General features: G+C 36.1%; 1 protein-coding gene across 1 annotated transcript in view; it reads right to left on the reverse strand.

The window, feature by feature from the left end:
* Positions 1 to 2,785: 2,785 nt before the first annotated feature.
* The window catches only part of PCDH17 (protocadherin 17), a 101,820-nt gene continuing 82,623 nt past the window's right edge, over positions 2,786 to 21,982 (reverse strand). The window contains exon 4 of the mRNA XM_027116775.1: positions 2,786 to 4,072. Within this exon, the coding sequence (XP_026972576.1) occupies positions 3,390 to 4,072 (683 nt within the window). The 3' untranslated portion in view covers positions 2,786 to 3,389. The remainder of the gene's footprint in view (positions 4,073 to 21,982) is intronic.

Here is a 21,982-nt window from a genome sequence, read left to right on the forward strand (position 1 = left end):
GTATGTCAGGTTAAGAAATAATGTGAAAGCATTCTTTGAAATTGCATGATATGTCTCTTTAATGTTCACTTTGGTATAGGTATAACTAACTGATTCTCACTACTTTTAATTTTGATGAAAATATTTTTCATCAACATTTAATGAAAAAATTGTTTTGTTACTGATATTGTGTTTTTAGTTCATCAGTAAACAGTTTTTAGAACTTTAACTTTCTTATGAAAATTTCTATAAATCCTTTTTCTGTGCTTAACTTCAGTTATTTAAGGACCTAAAAGACAAAGTATTCAATATTATTATTCCTTTTGAATGTGTAGGATTTTTATGAAGGGTTAGTAATTGGAAGATGTGAATTAAGATAATTTTTTCACATTCTGAATTGTGATAAAAACACCTTGAAATATCACTGTTTGATCATGCATCACCCCTTAGAGCAAGTTGCTCCCCAAAGGGGTAATTTTGGTATCTCGTAGACTTCCAAGGAAGCTGAGCACCAGAGGTCTGTGGTAAAGGCAGTTGCCAGCCAAATGAATAAAAGCAAGATTCCCTCAACTCAACTATAAAAGCTTAGCGTCCTGACTGCTGAATTACCACCAACTTGTAAATAAATAATCACTACTAAATACATATAATGTGTTAAACAGCTAACACTAGTAAATCACTGGTGACAGAGAGCCTAAAGGTAATCCCTCACACATTGGCACAACCAGTTCTTAAAATCTGATAGTGTTTTAATGTCTTCAGACACATATAATAAATTGAACAACTGGTTACTCAGCATTAAGAACATTTTAAAAATAAATCCTACTCTCTTTGTTGATTTCATTTACATACTGCCTTAGATTTTACTACTTGGCTATCTGTCTAGTAAGAGAGAGGCAACACTTGGTAAGACTAAATGGAAATCAGTTTTCCATCAAATTTCAGCTATCAAGCTAAATCAACCTGTAGTCTCCTGGCAAAAAATAACATCATATAATAGAGACAACACATTTCATATACATAAATTGTCCAAAATATAGAGAGTCAATTAGGTTTCACATGTACAAGATCCCTTCTTTTCTGACTTAAACATTTACAAATAATAAAAACCAAGAGTAGAGCTTTGGAAAGGCTGTTACTGGGAACCAAATACAGTTCTCAAGAGAATAAGGCTGATGGGAGTTGTCCATTCTTCCCTTTCAAAGCAGTTTTGCAAACGAGGTACAGTCTAAAATCTTGACAGCATTTGATGGAAATATTTTCAGTTGGATTTTTCGAGGTTTAAAATTACAAAGCTGAATTCACTTCAGTGTTTGTTTTTGCTTTTGTTTTTATTTTTAATATAAGGATTTTATGACATTTATGTTGTTTCTACACTGGCTTGGTGGCCAGGAAAGAAGGCACAGAATTCTCCACCAGTTTGCAAATAATGCATTTTTCTGCTCCCGTGCACAAACAACCTTTATTTAACTCAGCACCGCATTTTCTAAGGTATGGGCTGGAAACTGTTTGTCATGAAGCTGTAAAATGCAAAAAATTTTAAACGCTGAAGGAAAATGTCAATCAAGGCATTTTCCCATCTACTGCTACTTCGGCAAGTGCTAATTTTATTTTTCCCAATTCCTGAAATTTGAGGTTTCCTAGCCTCATATGGAAGTAAGTTTGAAACACGCTAAATGTCACAAGGAAAGGTGCAAGAAAATGAAGGAATAGACGGTGTATTGTTCTCAAGGGACACCAGTAAAAAGAGGCAGAAGAGTGCGGAAAAAAAGGCAAACTTTTTGTTAAGACCCAGACCTCTTGTAAAACACTACACAATGCAAGTAACCAGTGGTGGTACCACACATGCATTAAAGCATTTTGCATGGTTTTGAAATATAATGGGGACACACATCTTGAACCACTTAAGATACTTTTGAGAACCAATCAACAATATGATATCTACATAGGCAGCAGCTGTATGCTATTGAAAAAACATGAAGAAGTTTCAGGTATTGGTACAAATGTAATTCTTGTAATTTAGCATGACTTTAATAAAAGCTTCCATGAAGGACTTGTACATAACCATGACTGACAGATGTATTTTTTGACCTTTCAGTTAGCTCCATCAGCTCACTCAAACACATTTTGAACAGATTATGTACTGTAGTACTTGGTAGACTCTACATTAAACAAGAGACTTTGCTCTGAGGCACTGCTTCCAACACTCCATGGGGAAATGGAAGCAGGAAAAAACAAAACTCATAGAGTTCGACAGCTACCAAGGCAACACTTGCCATTTACAATATAAGCCCAAATATTTTTGCAACACAACTATATATTAATTTAATAAAATACACAATATAGCTCTTATACACTCAACAATTTGGCTCATATGCACTGAATCTGCAATAAATCAATAAAAATATGTCATTTGATGTAAACACATTGAATCTTCTTACATTTGCACATTTAAATGGTCATGTGATTTGTGTATGTCTAAGACGTTTTCGCGTTCCTGAGCTATTTTAGTGTCCACAAATGAATAAAACATATCATTCATGTTAATTGTCTCTGAATATCATTACTCAATGGTAACTATTTTTCAGAACATTTCTAGGTCAAATTTAAAACATATCCATCATTATTTATACATTTGTTGGACACTAAAATGCTAAAGAGGCATTTTAAACCTTTAAATTTTCTTCTCCTTTCATGAAGTGAATTAGTCTACGTGTGTGCAGGACAAAATGGACTATACCTTTTTACATTGAACTTTTATACGATATGAGGTGTTTTACAAATGACTCAGTTTTTAATTTTTTTTGACTAATGTTATGGAATGTTTTCTGTGTTTCTATGCGTGGCAGGTAACTTTATACAGAAATGTTTACCACAAATATGTGTTAATGTTTGGTGTAGCTTGGACTACTGCAAGGTTGTTTCAGGACTTTCAGTAGAAGCCTGTGGTGACTGCTAGAAATTCTACCACAGATCACAAATTATGACCCTGCTTTGTATGGGGTTTATAGGTAAACAGTTACGTCAGAATAAATCACGGAGGACAGTCTTAGAGCAATGAGAAAAAACTTCCATTCTCACACTGCATACCTTCCTAACAGATAGTCACAAGGTAACTTGCCTCCTCATCCTCCTTTTTCTTCTCTCTTTTTTCTTCTCTGTTTTTCTTTCCTCTTTGAACATCGTTAATTCTGTCCTAATATAAGTTTGGTCAAAACAAAGCCATTGTTATTTCTGAAAAAGAAACAGCAGTGAAAAGAACATACTTGTGGGCACTTCAGATGTTCACTAAAAGCCTTAAAGCAGCATCGGTCTTTCTTTATCCCTGTAAAATGGGGTTTTCACCAGGAGGGGTCATTTTTAAATCAACAGAAGAGACAAGAAAATGCCAATGCTTTTTTTTTTTTTTTTCACTTTCTCACAGCCACAGGGTCATTTCCCCGGCAGTCCTGCAGAAGCTTGTCGATTTCTCTCACGACTTCCTCTGCATCCACCGGCTCTCTGGCCAGATCTCTGTTAGAGTGGTCAAGCTGCTCCAGGACAGCGCCCATCTCACTGGAATCCCGGCTGGCTCTCGAATGCACATCGGCGAAGACCCTTGCCATCTGCTCAGAAGCCAGGAAGGGAGGGTCTCTCGGTTGCTTGCTGGGGGACAGATACTGACTGTCAGTGGGCAAGTACTGGCTGCTCGCCTCGGCCAGAGCCCCTGGCTTTGCTTCGCAACCATCCAGGGAGCCTTTCGTTGAGGTGCAAGGCTCGATGCATGCCTTGGTTGGGCTGCTTGATGCTGAGGGGACCTCTTGGAGGAGAGGGCTCAGGGCACGTTTGGCTTTTAAATAAGGTTTCACATTGGCAATGAGAATCGTGTGCTCTCGCTTGTCTTTTCCAAATGTACAAAAAGTCTTTTTCCCAGTGGGATTCACAGTTTCGTAAGTTTCAGTCTCAACATTAGCTTCAACTGTGGGTACAAAGAGATTTGTGCGGTAATCTGCATTTTCAGCCTGATTGGTTGCAGGGAACTGTGGCATCCAACACCTGTCAGAATGACCAAGCACTCGGCATTCATCTGTGCAATTAACACACTCTTCTGGTTCTGCAAAACAAAAGAGAGGACAGCAAATCCAATCATTAGGGATGCCTTTACAGTTCTACAAAGGCTGCTATCAGCTCTCTCTGGGTTTGCTTGACCTCTGATCTCTAAATTAAAAAGGAAAAGAAAACAATAATTAAAACGTTTCAGGATGGTTGCATAAACCTGCTGGTTGAGACAACGGTTTTATTTAAGCCTATTCTCTAGGTATTAACAAATTTCCATAGTCTGGGAAGAAGTAAAAGTGGCCACTGGAGAATCATTCTCAGTAGAGTACAATATCACTGTAAACTAATCTCCTGGGGATATCAGTTAGTCTTTGTTCTGTGTAACCCATCCTGGAAACAGGGAACTTCAAAAAGGATTACCAGGTTTAATTTTTGAAATCAAATAACAGTGCAAAACCTGAATCACAAACTTCCATAAAAAGTCCTAAGCTGCTATTTTTTTTTTTTTATGTTTTATCCCTATTTTGCTTGTAATTGTTGTTTTGGTGACAGTCATGAAATAAGGTTTTCCTTTAAAAGTCTGCTTTTCCTACTGAAGAGTAGCAAATGGAATTTTCTATCTGAACGTGTTATGAATAAGCTTGTCAAAAAGTGCACATTGCTATTGTAGTAGATTTGCGTATGGATCATGTAATCAGTTTTCTTCACTTCAGCTTTTTGTTTTTGGTGTAAGTAGGTGAAAATGTATTTTGTAAACAGATATAGTTCAGAATGAATGACAAATCATGATTTCAATTCTAAATGATAATGATTTCTGTGAGAATTTTTGCTTCTCTCTTTTGTGATAAGCATGTAGATAATCTAAATAAAGTACTGTTTAACGATCACTATTTCAAAGATGCTGAACAAGAAAATATGAAAGAAAATTCCTTCATTATGACAACAGCTGCATATGTCCATGAACTCAATATTTTAAAAGATAACTTTGAACTATATCTTCCCAGTTGTCCCTTTCATCTACAAATCATTATTTTCCTTATGTTTAATGATCCTTTTTAAATCAGGGACCTTTTTTTCAGGAGAGGATATTTACAGTTTAAATCTATGTGATGGGAATAGAATTCCCTACTCATTTGGGAACACTTGGGATTGCCATTTAATTGATACGAGAGGATCTCCATAATGTATAGTGTCCTGTGTGCAAGGGAAAAAGCAGCAAATTTAATAGTGCTGATAAATTTATACAGTTACTTTTCAAAGTCATATACAAAATTTGAGTCTGTACTTAAAACACACAAAAAATTCCTTATACAAAAAGAAAAAAAATAAACCACACCTTAATTATCTCAAAAGGTTTTAGGATAAAATAATTTCTTATGAAACTAAACTCTTTTAGAAAAGAATCAAAATGGTGTTTTGACAGAACAAAAATTCTGTGGTATTTCATAGCATGTATCATTATTCACACTTGAAATGTTAAAAAGAAGTATCTACGTGGTTTGTCTCTATTTTAATTTTGTCTTACTTTTAAACATATATTTACCTAGGAGTGAATAAAATATGTTAAGTTTATTATGTAATGCAGGCAAGAATGCTGAAATGTAGTCTCAAACTGAACTATCTACACACAGACTCAAATACTATCTATGATTTGAAAGGTTGTCAGACAGATGGACACAAACAGAAGCAAAAAAATCTAGGCATTTAAAATTTTCTAGAAGCCTCCCTGTGCAGATTTAAAGTAGAGCAGAATTTAAACAACAGGATATCAGAAAAGTTTAATATCAGGTATCTGTTTTCATTACCTCTTCTGAAAGTGAATCTTCAATATTATGCCTGTGTCAGTAAGTGTTAGAAAAAAAAATACATATCATTTCATTCAACTAATCTTATCCTTAAAAAATACAGTAGAAAACTTTACTATCTATTTCACTTGCTAATATTTTTGTATCTTTTAGATTTGTGATTTTTAAAAACTTCATTTACAACTCATACACTCTCTTTGAAAGACACTAACATAATTTTATTTTTCAATATTGACTGGTCTCAATTTCAGCAATTTTGATAGCCCAGCTTTGAATGAATTCAATATGAATTTAAGAATAGAGTGAACAGGACAGAATAATGCAGATTTATAAAAGTGTAAATTGACCTTGAATTTGAAACCATCAACATAAAATTATTGTTTGCACTTCACTACTGAAACTCTGCAGCTTTTTTTTACTTGACTTCATGTCACATCCTAGGGAGCAAATTTTGAGTATTGATTACGACACATTATATGCTGTTCACCTTGTCATTAGACTGTAATTTTGACAGCAGCATTTCACAGACAGTGAAGAAAATCAAATGGACCCTTCTGTACAAGCTGCAGAAACTAAGAACATAAGATGAACTATAACTGCCAAGGGTCAAATAAGAATTTTTGAGAGAGTAGAATTATTTCTGAAGTGACATAAATAAATAGATGACTAGGTAGACACATAAAAGAGACATAGGTAGTACATAATGAATTACTAGCTAGACCAAAAAAGTAGACAAAATGGAAAAAATGAAAGAAAAAGAGAGGCGAGAAGGAAACCAAAGTGAGAGGAGAGAGGGAAGGATGGAGGGAGGAGTGAGGGAGGAGGGGCTTAAAGGAAGGGGAGTCGTATTGGGAGGATTTCTGCTATGCGCACCTTCTATTATATTTTTAAAAATCCACTCAATAAACTAAGTGTGTATAATAAAGAATAATAGTGTGGAGGATTTTCTCAAGCCCTAGGACTATAAAGGTAGATAATAGCTTCTTTCTGTACCTTAGGGAAAACGAATCCCGAAACAGATATGTTGAATTATGAACTATAAAAATGAAAAAGAAGCAAATTATACAGACAGCCACTATTTGCATAGATTACATATTTGTATCAAAAAACAAATTTAGGGATCCTGGGCAGAAAACAAATTTAGAGATGCTTGATCCAAGATTCATTTTTTCTTCTGGACCAATCTGGGATTACAAATAAATTATTTACCCTCATTTTTGTCCTTTCCTTAGTATAACATAATAACCCTTTCACAGAATGCACCTCTTGCCAAGAAAGATGGGATAATCCAAATGATATATAGATGAGAGAAACTGAGAGATAAGCATATTTATATTGCAAAGTGAAAACAACTCTGAAGTCCGACAGCTAGAAATCTGGGCAGTTCTGTATATAGAGAAAGTTTACAGTGTCTAATCTTTTAAGTGTAAAATTCCCTGAAGGATCATGTGACAATCAGAAATTTAAATACTTGTTTAACATTAAGAATCATTTTCTATACTACTATAGTCACTTCTGACTATTATAAAAGCTCCCAAGGGGAGGGATATAAACACAGTCATCTTAATTAGTTCAATTTTGCATCTTAATTTATATGATCTTTTCCAAAAGATATAATCACTTAAATTACTGTAAGTACTTGCAGTTCAGCTGCCACCATAAACTATACATGCACACACACACACACACACACACACACGTATAGATCTTTATTTGCATGTGTGTAATAAAATTGAGCTTTCTCCAGGAAATAGTCCAAACAAAATTTGAAAACTTAAATGCATGTCCAATGCATTCCTGAAAATTAAAAATCAGTAACTACCATAAGAGAAATACAGATGAATGAATAAAACACACAGGAAAGTTATATATTTGTAATATAAAGGATAGTAGATATATATAAAACATATATATAAATATATTTATAAATATAAAACCTTGTATATAATTTACATGTATGTATAAATCTTTTTATTTAAAATCACCAGTAAACAACCTTTTAATCTTTCCCTATGCCCTTCAACTATGAGTGTGAAACCTCTGACTGGTTAAACAACTTGACTACTGATTTTAGAATTTTATATAATTCAAGTTGATTTAGACATAAAGATGTATGAAATCTGCAAATTCATATTAGCCAACAAATCTGAAAGCTCTCTCTCTTTTTTTTAACCTAGATTAAACTGTTTTATAACTTAAAGGTATTAGGCAAGCAAACATTTTTTGCCAAAATATACCTTCAAAGGAACAGGCATTGTGAAAGTTACATATATATGAGGAAAAAAATATTTAGGTAAAACATTAAATTATCTGTTCCCAAATTATTGTATTTTAGTGATCTTCCACAAAGGTTACCAGAACTTAATGTCCACAATGTGATTTTAACCTTGTAATGTCACTACATCATGAAGAGTACACAGCCATTTCAAGATGGGTAAGAGGTGCCAGTAATTACAATGTAGAAGATTAAAATTTGAAGTCAAAACACTATTTAAACCATCAAAGATTAGCAAAGATTAAGGGGCCTCTATTGAACATAGTTATTTTGGGAAAAGTCAGGAGAAAACCCTTGCGTGTTGTGACTCAGAACTGTTCACTGCAGAAGAAACACAGTTCGAGGAGCCACGTCATGAAATTTCTTTAGAGTAAATCTATCTCTTTACTACAATCTGTCTCACTCTCAGGAAGGAATTTATCACAAATCAAAAGATAAGCTTATTTTCCCCATCTTCAAAGCATTATACCACATAACCCAAAGAGAGATACTTAGCAACTAATTTGTTAACACTTAGGGAAATATTAGAAAACATAAAAGGATTTCCTCCCCTTAGTTTCATTGCCTGTTTCCTCCAGAGCCCACATATCTGTACATCTGAAAACATGCTTATTATTTCTAGAATAAGAATTTCAGATATGCATCTGATTTAATTTTTATAATGAAGAAATAAACGTCTGGGTCGTAGAAATCTGAAAACCAAAATCCATTAATCAGAACATCAGTGAGGAAGTTCTAAATTGTTGTGGTTGTGGGGAAGGCTATTTGAGAGAGTTTTCTGTGCTTTACGACTGTCAACAAAATGGTTTTATTTCAGCTCTGTAAATAGCTTTAAATAGGAATAGTGCTCTTCTGTTAGTGTGGTGGTTGCTCCTGTTTCTAACAGCACCTTAAAATTGGAGTTGTTTCCAAGTTGAGAGCTCTATAAATGAAGTTCATTTTTTATTTGTTCTCACTTTTCTTTTGTATTTCTACTTTACCTTCTTTCACCAGTGTAAGCTTTCATAACACCTAATTAGCTGTCTGGGAAAGCAGAGAGCTGGCACCCATCTATATTTATGGCTGGCCCAAATGTTCTGGAGATTAACTCTACAAAACTTAAAGTTAACGCCCATCACAGATTATCTACCAGTAAACAATGGCAAGCCAGGACCTTAGACTGACAGTTCGTGTACACCAGTTTTCTACTGAAAGTTTTTAATGTCGTAACCACAGCTTGCTTCACTGCCTTTTTCTTTCTTCAGTGCACACAAACACACACACACAATTTTACACATGTACACACACTTCTCTATGAGCACAGCAAATTACAACTAATCCAAATATATTCTAACATATCAGAGAAAAAACACCAATACTAAAATAGAAATCTCATCAGAATACAGTCCAACAAAACTTTAATAAAATGTTTCTTCAGTAAATTGACATAATTCATAATATCCTGCAAACTGACAGTTTTCTACCACATACAGTTCTCTCTTTTTTTGGCAATGTTAATGATTATTCACTTACTTCCCTTTACCATCCTATAAACCCCTTACACTTGTTATGATGATAGGGTGAGTCATTCCATATAAATGGCACTTTAACAATCTATATTCATTCAAATTATTTCCATTTTTGATTTCTATGTCTCATTTACTAGCATATTAGTTAAAATTAAACCTTCTGATTTCACACTATCTGACTATGAGGGGGTAAAAATTTCACTTTCAATATTACTTCTAGAGACAGCATTGGAAAGTTGTCTCAAAACGTCTTTCTCTGTGTCGGGGAATAAAAAGAAACAAGTATCCTAATATTATAATTTTATCACATGCTATTTCTTCTGCTAGTATTCACATGACTTCCAGGCTAGTATTCACATGACTTCCAGGCTTAATTTTAGCACAATTTTTAATAACCTTGGTGTATCCCTTATTCAGGGAAGAAAAGAGAAGGGTAAGGGAAAATGTTGCATCAGAGTACAATCACTTTATTTAGCCAAGTGATCTTTCATCTATTGCCTTGTATTCCCCATGTTTCTCACTTGTGCACAGTGATATAGGCTGTTCTACTAATCAAATAACTGATAAACAAATAAACAGATGTGGGATATGTTTTTGCTTCTTTTATCTTTTAATGTAAGATCACGTATCTTGTTACAATATGCTCATTTCATGAGCATGCTTGTTCACGTGTTGGCAGTGATATAATGATAAAACACTGGGTACTGGACTCCAGGAACTTAAAATATTTCCTAATAATTGGTCATAAGAAATAATAATTTAGAAACATAGTTCATGGAATAAAAATACTATGAGAGAAATGTATATATTTTTAGGTGTATGTACTGCTGACCTGGCTTCCAGAATTTACCTCAATTGTGAAATGCCATTCTATCTGCTTTTGATAGGCAGAGAGCACATTTTGAAGAGGAGGTTATAATAATGCTATCAAATAGTCAAACCGTGGCAGCTTAGAAGTACCAATCCTCTGGCGTGCAATTACATCACACAACACTTCTGAATGTATCGCCACAACTTCATTCAGACACCAGAAACCACTGTCCTGTATCACATTCAACTGAATCCAACTGCAGCTGGGTATTTGGAGTGCTGGGAGCATTTGCACTTACTATTCAATGCACCTGCACACCTTCGGGGATGGTTTCAAGTGTTTGTGACCCTTTGGACATAATAATAGGTCTACCAGAGTGAATTTTCTGGCATAAATACTGACAACCACAGATAATGCTCTGAGATGAAGAAAAATGAAATTAAAGGGGAACATATGTTAAGGATATAAGGAAATCTGATACGGAAGCACCCGAAAAAAAAAAAATGAGAATCTAAACCACGTATTGAGAACGTATGGCACAAATATAATTGTGTCCTGTGGCACAGTGTCCTGAAATTAACATTCACAATTTAGCTGCCACCCTTCCCCAGTCCCATAATGTAGGTGCAGCCATCCCCTGGGGTAGTAGCAGATGCTTAGAAGTGAAGGCATAGATAAATAGGGCCATCTCTTTCTTAACAGTTACGCTCAGGAGAACTGGCTCTGCAACTCAATTCTATACTAAATGGAACAAGTTTTTGTTTTTGTTTATATTTTTGTTTTTTTGAGAAAAGGACTCTGACATAACCTATCAAAGAAAAACAATATAACTCAAATGCCCCACCAGAGTAAAGACAGCTCAAATTCATTGGAAGTAGTAGATGTGTGTAATCCAGCAGTTAAAGGAATTATACTCAATCATTCATAAGGTAAGAATGAACTAAACATCAACTTTGTGAATTGGAAGTTTTCAAGCAAAGGCATCTTCGAAAGAATGTTGTGGAACAGGTGTTGTCTCAAGTAAAGGTTTGTGGTAAATGAACCCACGTTTACCCACCTCTAAAATTCTCCAGTCTGGAAGGCTGTATCTCTTTACCAAGGAGTTTACAATTTCATTAGAAACTAGAAACTTGATTTGAAACCACCATAAGAGAAATAATTCATGATTCGTTACATTTTGAACTATGTTATATGAATGTCAAACAGAAAAACAGAGAAAAGTGTAGATTGTAATACAGTGAAAGGCTTTTTAGAAGAAGTGGTGCTTGATTTGCAATTCAAGAGATGATCAGGGTTTCAACAGACAGTGGAGAGCAGGGATAGGGTGATCTAGGTAAAGAGATTAGAAAGTGAAGTGATTACCACACAGAAATGTGCGTTTCACAGGGTGATAAGAGAGCAGATTTGTAGGTCAAAAGATGTGTATTGCAGTGCCTAAAAACAAAGTAACAAGGGAAAAACTGGCTAGAATGTAAAAAAAATGGAAAAGCTCTGAATAACAGACCGAATTTATTTTAACGGGTAATGGAACACTAATATAGGTATTTGAGCAATTTATTGTACATCTCAGAAGATTCTTGAAATACTTAGGAGCTTGACTGAGCAGTATTGAACAACATTTATAGCCTAAAAATCTGCTTGGTCACAGAGCAAGTAGTATTCAAATCAGCATTACTTCTGGTACAGGTATCTAGCGTTTGGGCTCCGACCAGGATTATCTCCAACAGAGCACAAAGAACCTGTCATAGCTCTGGCACCATCATTCCAACTCCAGTCCTACCCCATTCTGCTTGCGTCTCACCCCACTTCTCCTAAACTAAAGAAAGACTTAATGTATGTTGATTCAACTGATATTGTATATTAACAATATAAATCCTGAATTTTATAGTTCTGCATTAGAAAACTATTTTTTTCTTTCTACATCTACTTTATCTCCCTTCCTGCTTTCTCAAATTTGCTATTATTATTAACCAACCATAAGATTGCATATGATCACATATCAGAAAGCTTAAAGGATTCTAGAAGGCCAGGAGAGGGAAGGTCTGGAAGAAAGAAGATCATTATATGTATCTAGAAGAGAAGTAATAAACACTCCTACAAGGCAAGGAACATGGCCACAAATAAGGTAGTAGATGTTGAATCTCAGAAACCTTTCAAAATTTATTCTGGATCTCAAGAAAAATAAAAAAGTAATGAAAATATTCTCCAAAATACTCATTTCTATTTTGGACAAAGACTATGCCACGATTTTCCAATTGCATTATATACTCTAGTGTTGCTCCCTGACTCTTATTTTTTAATCTGTTTGCCTCATCAAGTTCCTTATGCCCCTGGAGGATCAAGACTCTGAGGTCCTAGTATATTCTTACATGCTCTATTCCTTGAGAATACACTCAATAGTCACACTTCTGAATTTGAACAGAATGCTACCATTGATATAAAGGAAGATGAAATTTAAAAGGTATCAAATACTATTGGTAAGCTATAATAAGAATGACCACCCCTTACAAATTACTCAATTCATTTATGAGAGTGTCTCATCAGTTTTCAGAATGATCCCAGGACCTAACCAAAGTTATACATAATAGCTCTCTTTTGCTATGAGATACACAGTATTTAAAGTAACATCAGATCTATCTGTTAAATACCATATTTATATAAAATTCTGAAGCTCTCTATTTATTATTGAGGGTACCATTTTCAATAAAATAAATAAATCCTACTTGACATATATCCACTGAAACATGGAGGTCAGAATATTTTCCCCTTAAGGGAATTTTTTAAACCAGAGACACTTTTATTGAAATTAAAATCTATGTTTAAGTAATCATCTCTTTATAATTTTAAATTATGTAAACAGTGAGTATTCTAAAAAACCTACACCTCAGCATCTATTAAATTTCTTTTATCTCTCCTAGGTTTCTCCTTTTGGCCTTTTTTTTTTTTTTTTGATTCTACTGCATTGTTGGGTCAAATGTGCCAGTTTCTCTCTTTTGTTTTAAGGTAGTTGCCCCTGTATTTTATGCTTTATCTGACAGCTACCATCAACATATGAATTAATTAATAAGTCCTTGTAATTTTAGATTCTTGAAAGGGTTAATGCAGCTTCCAAAAAAGCCTGATTTATATGCAGTGAGAAACCTATGCTCTGGCATGCAGTAGTTAGTAAAAACTGTTTGGTTTACAAGGGCAAATTTAAAATTCTAGCGACTTAAACAATACTGTGAGTTTCAGACCCAAAACTATTTAAATATATTACTATGGAGGAGATGTTTTCCTTATGCTTTTATCGCCTGTGTAAGTTAACCCCGTCTCTCATAATGACACCATTTTTGATGACATGGATGAATACACCTAAAATTCAAGTCATTCTCCTAGCAAAGTGGTAATTATTAAGGAAGGTCAATGAAAACATGCCTATTAAGCTGAACTCTTTGTAAAAAGGAAGCAAGATCGTCTTATTAGTTTTTCTCTCCTGCCTGCTATCTGGTTTCTGTTGGGATGTATTTCTATTTACTAGTTTAAATCCCACTGTTCACCTTGTTTCTAGCGCCTTTTTTTTTTTTTTTTTCAATTGCTAGAGACAAGTAAATGGAATCAGTATCATTTCTGGCATTCTCAGAAAACAAGAGTTAATTCAGATGCAACTAATCCTCTCTTACTTATTATTTAGTAATCAATGCTTGCCAATAGGATTTGGGAGTCCCAGAAGATGGATTTTTTAAAAAGATTTTAATATTATAATATTTTAATGATATTATGGTCTCCAAAGTCTATTCATTAAATTCATAGAACTCTACTCTAGAGATAGATCTAAAGTTTCAATTAAGTTACCTTAAATTAGATGGACATGGTTCCAAAAGAACAGATGGGTGCCTTGCTCAGATGAGTATTTTTAAAAATGTAATTTTTTAAAAGAAATAAGTAAAACAAAAGATGTTTTCTTTCAAGATTTAAAGCTGTGGGAAAAATATGTGAAACTATACTTTTCCATAAATAATTCTTACAAAAATTACTTATATTACAATAATTTAAAAATAAACTGAGGAGAGACCTTCAAGATGGTGGAGGAGTAAGATGTGGGGATCAATTTCCTCCCCACAAATACATCAGAAATACATCTACATGTGCAACAACTCCTGGAGAATATACTGTTATGAGAGAAAAAAATAAGATACTTTTATTTAGAACAATAATAGGGAAATTACCACCTATTTTGTTAAATGCAGTTTTATTAGAATATGGGGCCACAGTCAGTCATTTTTTTACATATTGTCTATGGCTATGTTAATGATACAAGGGCAGAAGTGAATAGCTACAAAAGAGATTGTATGGCCTACAAAGCCTAAAGTATTTACCATCTGGACCTTTAAGAAAAAGTTTGTAGACCACTGACTTGGGATAGATATTTTGAGTCTCAAGCTGGATCTTAATACTTTTATATTCCCTCTTTTAGCAAGATAATGTCTGTGAAAGCCAGGTGTTGAGGATTTTTTAAGAATGATTTTAAAAAATTTCCTTAAACCTCATATACAAACCAAGATCTAAATCTGCTGGTCGATTATATAGTAGAGTTTGTTCTAATTAGAGCTAAACTATGAACCTTCTTGCTCTATGGTAGTAGGATGGTGTGACTTTCTAAACCATGGTAGAGACTCATCAATTGATCTTGAAATCAATTTTCTGGTTGTAACTAAATTTTTTTAAGTGTAATAGACAAAGGTAGAAAAATAGAGAGTAAAGGCAAGATTGCTTATAAAAGCTTTGTTTCAATTTGATAACACATGTGCACACACACACACACACACGTTCTGGTTTACCATATATCGACATCAATTAGAAAATGTTTGAAAGTCATTGCTTAATGAAATATGAAGCTTGTAGCCCAAGTGTTGTGGAGCATTAAGGATGATGGAGTTAAGTGTGACTATACTGTTCCAATCTCATCCTTAGGGACCAAAGATTGGGAGATGGAGAAGAGTAGAGGATATTTAATGGAGGACGTTGGCACCCCTTCTGATCTAGTATTCTAGAAGGAGATCTCTTTGAAGACTTCTCTGTGCAAAAAAAAACAAGGGCATGCCAAGGAGAGTTAGAAAGGCTGTGGGTATATTCTGCATTTATTCACTTCGAAAATGACCTGGATTATTGTACTAGAGTATAGATGAGGGTGGGAGCGGAGTCTCAAGCAATATTCTTGTTCCCCCAAGGTCTGCTTAGTGTTTTACAAATTTATCCACATGATTCATGGAGGGGAGGTAGAAATATAGAGGAACCAATATACTGTTAAGCAAATAACCCACCATGTTCAGTTACTTTGAGACTGAAAGTAAATGGTAGAGATGTCGTTCTGACACTCCCTTTCCCCTCTCCCAAAGCCAGATGACAACAGTGATCCCCAAAATGACCAGTGTTGGAGGGAGACCTTCAAGATGGTGGAGGAGTAAGACGTGGAGATCACCTTCCTCCCCACAAATACGTCAGAAATACATCTACATGTGGAACAACTCCTATAGAACAACTGCTGAATGCTGGCAGAAGACCTAAGACTTCCCAAAAGGCAACTCCCCAAGTATCTGGGTAGGGCAAAAGGAAAAAGGAAAAACAGAGACAAAAGAATAGGGATGGGGGCTTCCCTGGTGGCACAGTGGTTGAGAGTCTGCCTGCCAACGCAGGGGACACAATTTCGTGCCCCAGTCCGGGAAGATCCCACATGCCGTGGAGCGGCTGGGCCCGTGAGCCATGGCCGCTGAGCCTGCGCATCCGGAGCCTGTGCTCTGCAACGGGAGAGGCCACAACAGTGGGAGGCCCGTGTACCACAAAACAAACAAACAAACAAAACAAAACAAAAAAATAGGGATGGGACCTGCACCTTGGGGAGGGAGCTATGAAGGAGGAAAAGTTTCCACACACTAGGGAGCCCCTTCACTGACGGAGACAGGGGTGTGGGGAGGGGGGAGTGGGGGACAGGGGGCAGGAAGCTTCCGAGACACGGAGGAGAGCACAGCAACAGGGGTGCAGAGAGCAAAGCAGAGAAATTCCCGTACAGAGGATCAGTGCCGACCAGCAGTCACCAGCCTGAGATCTTTGTCTACCCACCCTCCAGGCCGGGTGGGGGCTGGGGGCTGAGGCTCAGGCTTCGGAGGTCAGATCCCAAGGAGAAGACTGGGGTTGGTTGCATGAACACAGCCTGAAGCGGGCTAGTGTGCCACAGCTAGCCGAGAGGGAGTCTGAGAAAATGTCTGGAACCGCCTAAGAGGCAAGGGACCATTGTTTGGGGGTGTCCAAGGAGAGGGGATTCAGAGCACCACCTAAATGAGCTCCAGAGACTGTCACAAGCTGCAGCTATCAGCGTGGACACCAGAGATGGACATGAAATGCTAAGGCTGCTACTGCAGCCACCAGGAAGCCTGTGTGCAAGCATAGGACACTATCCACAACTACCCTCCTGGGAGCATGTGTATCCCACCACTGCCAGGGTGCCGTGATCCGGGGACAACTTCCCCAGGAGAACACATGGACTGCCTCAGGTGGTTGAAATATGCCTGCTTCTGCCTCCACAGGCTCACGCCACATTACATACCCCTCCCTCCCTCCTGCCTGATTGAGCCAGAGCCACCTAATCAGCTGCTCCTTTAACCCCATTGTGTCTGAGCGAAGAAAAGATACCCTCAAGTGACATACATGAAGAGGAGGGACCAAATACAAAGCTGAACCCCAGGAGGTGTGTGACCAAAGAAAAGAAAGGGAAATTTCTCCCAGCAACCTCAGGAACAGTGGATTAAATCTCCACAATCAACTTGATGTACCCAGCATCTCTGGAATACCTGAATAGACAACAAATCATCCCAAAATTGAGGCTGTGGGCTGTGGGAGCAACTGTAGACTTGGGGTTTGCTTTCTATATCTAATTTGTTTCTGGTCTTATGTTTATCTTAGTTTAGTATTTAGAGTTTATTATGATTGGTAGATTTGTTTATTGATTTGGTTGCTCTCTTCCTTTCTTTTAATGTATAGATATATATTTTTTCCCCTTTTTCTCTTTTTCTGAGTGTGTATGTGTTTGCTTCTTTGTGTGATTTTGTCTGTATAGCTTTGCTTTCACCATTTGTCTTAGGGTTCTGCCTGTCCGTTTTATTTTGTTTTATTTTATTTTTCTTACTATAGTTTTTAACACATGTTAGCATTGGTGGATTTGTTTTGTTGGTTTGGCTGCTCACTTCTTCCTTTTTTCCTTTATTTATTACTTTTTATTTTTTTTATATTTAATATTTTTTTTAAATGTCTTACTTTAAAAACTTTATATTATGATTTCTGTCTTTCTTTGTTTCTTTCTCCACTTTCTTCTGAGATGTGTGACTGACAGGATCTTGGTGTCAGGCCTGTGACTCTGAGGGGGGAGAGCTGAGTTCAGGACATTGATCCACCAGAGACCTCCCGGCTCCATGTAATATCAAATGGTGAAAGCTCTCTCAGAGATATCAATCTAAACGCTAAGACCCAGCTCCACTGAATGATCAGCAAGCTACAGTGCTGGACACCCTATGCCAAAAAACTAGCAAGACAGGAACACAACCCCATCCATTAGCAGAGAGGCCCCCTAATATCATAATAAGGTCACTGGTGCCCCAAAATACAAAACCAGTTGTCGTCCTGCCCACCAGAAAGACAAGATCCAGCCTCATCCACGAGAACACAGGCATAGTCCCCTCCACCAGGAAGCCTACACAAGCCACTGAACCAACCTTAGCCACTGGGGGCAGGCACCAAAAACAATGGGAAATACGAACCTGCAGTCTGTGAAAAGGAGACCACAAACACAGTAAGTTAAGCAAAATGAGAAGACAGAGAAACACACAGCAGACAAAGGAGAAAGGGAAAAACCCACCAGACTAAACAAATGAAGAGGAAATAGGCAGTCTACCTGAAAAAAAATTCAGAGTAATGATAGTAAAGATGATTCAAAATCATGGAAGTAGAATGCAGAAAATACAAGAAACATTTCACAAAGACCTAGAATAACTAAAGAGCAAACAAACAATGATGCACAACACAATAGATGAAATGAAAAATTCTCTAGAAGGAATCAATAGCAGAATAACTGAGGCAGAAGAATGGATAAGTACCTGGAAGATAAAATAGTGGAAATAACTACCACAGAGAAGAATAAAGAAAAAAGAATGAAAATAATTGAGGACAGCTTTAGAGACCTCTGGGACAATATTAAACACACCAACAGAAGATAAACAGAATTGATAAATCATTAGCCAGACTCATTAAGAAAAATAGGCAGAATACTCAAATCAATAGAATTAGAAATGAAAAAGAAGTAAAAACTGACACTGCAGAAATAAAAAGGATTGTGAGAGACTACTAAAAGCAACAATATGTCAATAAAATGGACAACCTGGAAGAAATGGACAAATTCTTAGAAAAGCACAAGTGTCTGAGACTGAACCAGGAAGAAACAGAAAATATAAGCAGACCAATTACAGGCACTTTAATTAAGACTCTTATTAAAAATCTTCCAACGAACAAAAGCACAGGACCAGATGGCTTCACAGCCAAATTCTATCAAAGATTAAGAGAAAAGCTAACACCTATCCTTCTCAAACTCTTCCAAAATATAGCAGAGGGAGGAACACTCCCAAACTTATTCTACGAGGCCAACACCACCCTGATACGAAAACCAGACAAAGATGTTAAAAAGAAAGAAAACTACAAGCCAATATCACTGATGAACATAGAAGCAAAAATCCTCAACAAAATACTAGCAAACAGAATCCAACAGCACTTTAAAAGGATCATACACCATGATCAAGTGGGATTTAACCCAGGAATGCAAGAATTCTTCAATATACGCAAATCAATCAATGTGATAAACCATATTAACAAATTGAAGGAGAAAAAACATATGATCATCTCAATAGATGAAGAAAAAGGTTTCAACAAAATTCAACACCCATTTATGATAAAAACCCTCCAGAAAGAAGGCATAGAGGGAACTTACCTTTAATAAAGGCAATATATGACAAAACCACAGCCAACATCGTTCTCAATGGTGAAAAACTGAAACCATTTCTCTAAGATCAGGTACAAGACAAGGTTGTCCACTCTCACCATTATTTTTCAACATAGTTTTGGAAGTTTTAGCCACAGCAATCAGACAAGAACAAGAAATAAAAGGAATCCAAATTGGAAAAGAAAAAGTAAAGCTGTCACTGTTTGCAGATGACATGATATTATACATAGAGAATCCTAAAGATGCTACCAGGAAACTCCTAGAGCTAATCAATGAGTTTGATAAAGTAGCAGAATACAAAATTAATGCACAGAAATCTCTTGCATTCCTATACAATAATGATGAAAAATCTGAAAGAGAAATTAAAGAAACACTCCCATTTACCATTGCAACAAAAAGAATAAAATACCTAGTAATAAACCTACATAAGGAGGCAAAAGACCTGTATGCAGAAAGCTATAAGACACTGATGCAATTAAAGATGATACAAACAGATGGAGAGATATACCATGTTCTTGGATTGGAAGAATCAACTTTGTGAAAATGACTATATTACCCAAAGCAATCTACAGGTTCAATGCAATCCCTATCAAACTACCAATGGCATTTTTCAATAAACTAGAACAAAAATTTTCACAATTTGTATGGAAACACAAAAGACCCCCCAAAAGGCAAAGCAATCTTGAGAAAGAAAAATGGAGCTGGAGGAATTTGGCTCCTGGATTTCAGATTATACTACAAAGCTACAGTAATCAAGACAGTATGGAACTGGCCCAAAAACAGAAATATAGGTCAGTGGAACAGAGTGGAAAAACCCATGCACATATGGTCACCTTATCTTTGATAAAGGAGGCAAGAATATACAATGGCAAAAAGACAGCCTCTTCAATAAGTGGTGCTGGGAAAACTGGACAGCTACAGGTAGAATGAAATTAGAACACTCCCTAACACCATACACCAAAATAAACTCAAAATGGATTAAAGATCTAAATGTAAGGCCAGACTGTACAAAACTCTTAGAGGAAAACATAGGCAGAACACTCTATGACATACATCACAGCAAGATCCTTTTTGACCAACCTCCTAGAGAAAAGGAAAGTAAAACAAAACAAACAAAAAAAGAGACCTAATAAAACTTAAAAGCTTTTTCACAGCTAAGGAAAACCTAAACAAGATGAAAAGACAACCCTCAGAATGGGAGAAAATATTTTCAAATGAAGCACCTGACAAAGGATTAATCTCCAAAATTTACAAGCAGTGCATGCAGCTCAATATTTAAAAAAATTCAAACAACCCAATCCAAAAATGGGCAGAAGACCTAAATAGACATTTCACCGAAGATGATATACAGATTTCCAGTAGTAAACACGTGAAAGAATGCTCAACATTACTAATCATTGGAGAAATGCAAATTGAAACTACAATGAGGTATCATCTCACACCATTCAGAATGGCCATCATCAAAAAATCTACAAACAATAAATGCTGGAGAGGATGTGGTGGAAAGTGAACCCTCTTGCACTGTTGGTGGGAATGTAAATTGATACAGCCACTATGGAGAACAGTATGGAGGTTCCTTAAAAAACTAAAAATAGAACTACCATACGACCCAGCAATCCCACTCCTGGGCATATTCCCTGGGAAAACCATAATTCAAAAAAAGTCATGTACCAAAATGTTTATTTCAGCTCTATTTACAATAGCCAGGACATGGAAGCAACCTTAGTGTCCATAAACAGATGAATGGTTAAAGAAGATGTGACACATATATACAATGGAATATTAGTCAGCCATAAAAAGAAATGAAATTGAGTTATTTGTAGTGAGGTGGATGGACTTAGACCCTGTCATACAGAGTGAAGTAAGTCAGAAAGAGAAAAACAAATACCATATGCTAACACATATATATGGAACCTTAAAAAACAAATTGGTTCTGAAGAACCTAGGGGCAAGACAGGAATAAAGATTCAGACCTAGAGAATGGACTTGAGGACACGGGGAGGGGGAAGGGTAAGCTGGGACAAAGTGAGAGAGTGGCAAGAGAGTTTACATTTGGCACTACCAAATGCAAAACAGATAGCTAGTGGGAAGCAGCTGCATAGCATGGGGACATCAGCTTGGTGCTTTGTGACCACCTAGAGGGGTGGGATAGGGAGGGTGGGAGGGAGGCGCAAGAAGGCAGGAGATAGGGGTATACATGTATATGTATAGCTGATTCACTTTGCTATAAAGCAGAAACTAACACACTTTTGTAAAGCAATTATACTCCAATAAAGATGTTAAAAAATAAACTGAATCTAAATATCCTCAGTGTGCATCTACGCACATACACAAATGATAATAAATATGTATTTTCACCAAAAATGCCTCCTGTGAAATGAAACCTTTCTGAGAGAACTATTAAAATTGATAGTGTCCCAAAGGTTACTTTAGAATAAAATATAGACTGTTTGAACAAAAACAATTTGGCCTTCATCTTACTAAAACAAATCCTACCATAGCATATTGTTGCTACTATTATTACAGTTCAAAAATATATAAATA

Source organism: Aethalodelphis obliquidens, unplaced genomic scaffold (assembly GCF_003676395.1).
Source record: "Aethalodelphis obliquidens isolate GAN/ISIS:26980383/991018 unplaced genomic scaffold, ASM367639v1 scaffold16, whole genome shotgun sequence".
Lineage (NCBI taxonomy): Eukaryota > Metazoa > Chordata > Mammalia > Artiodactyla > Delphinidae > Aethalodelphis > Aethalodelphis obliquidens.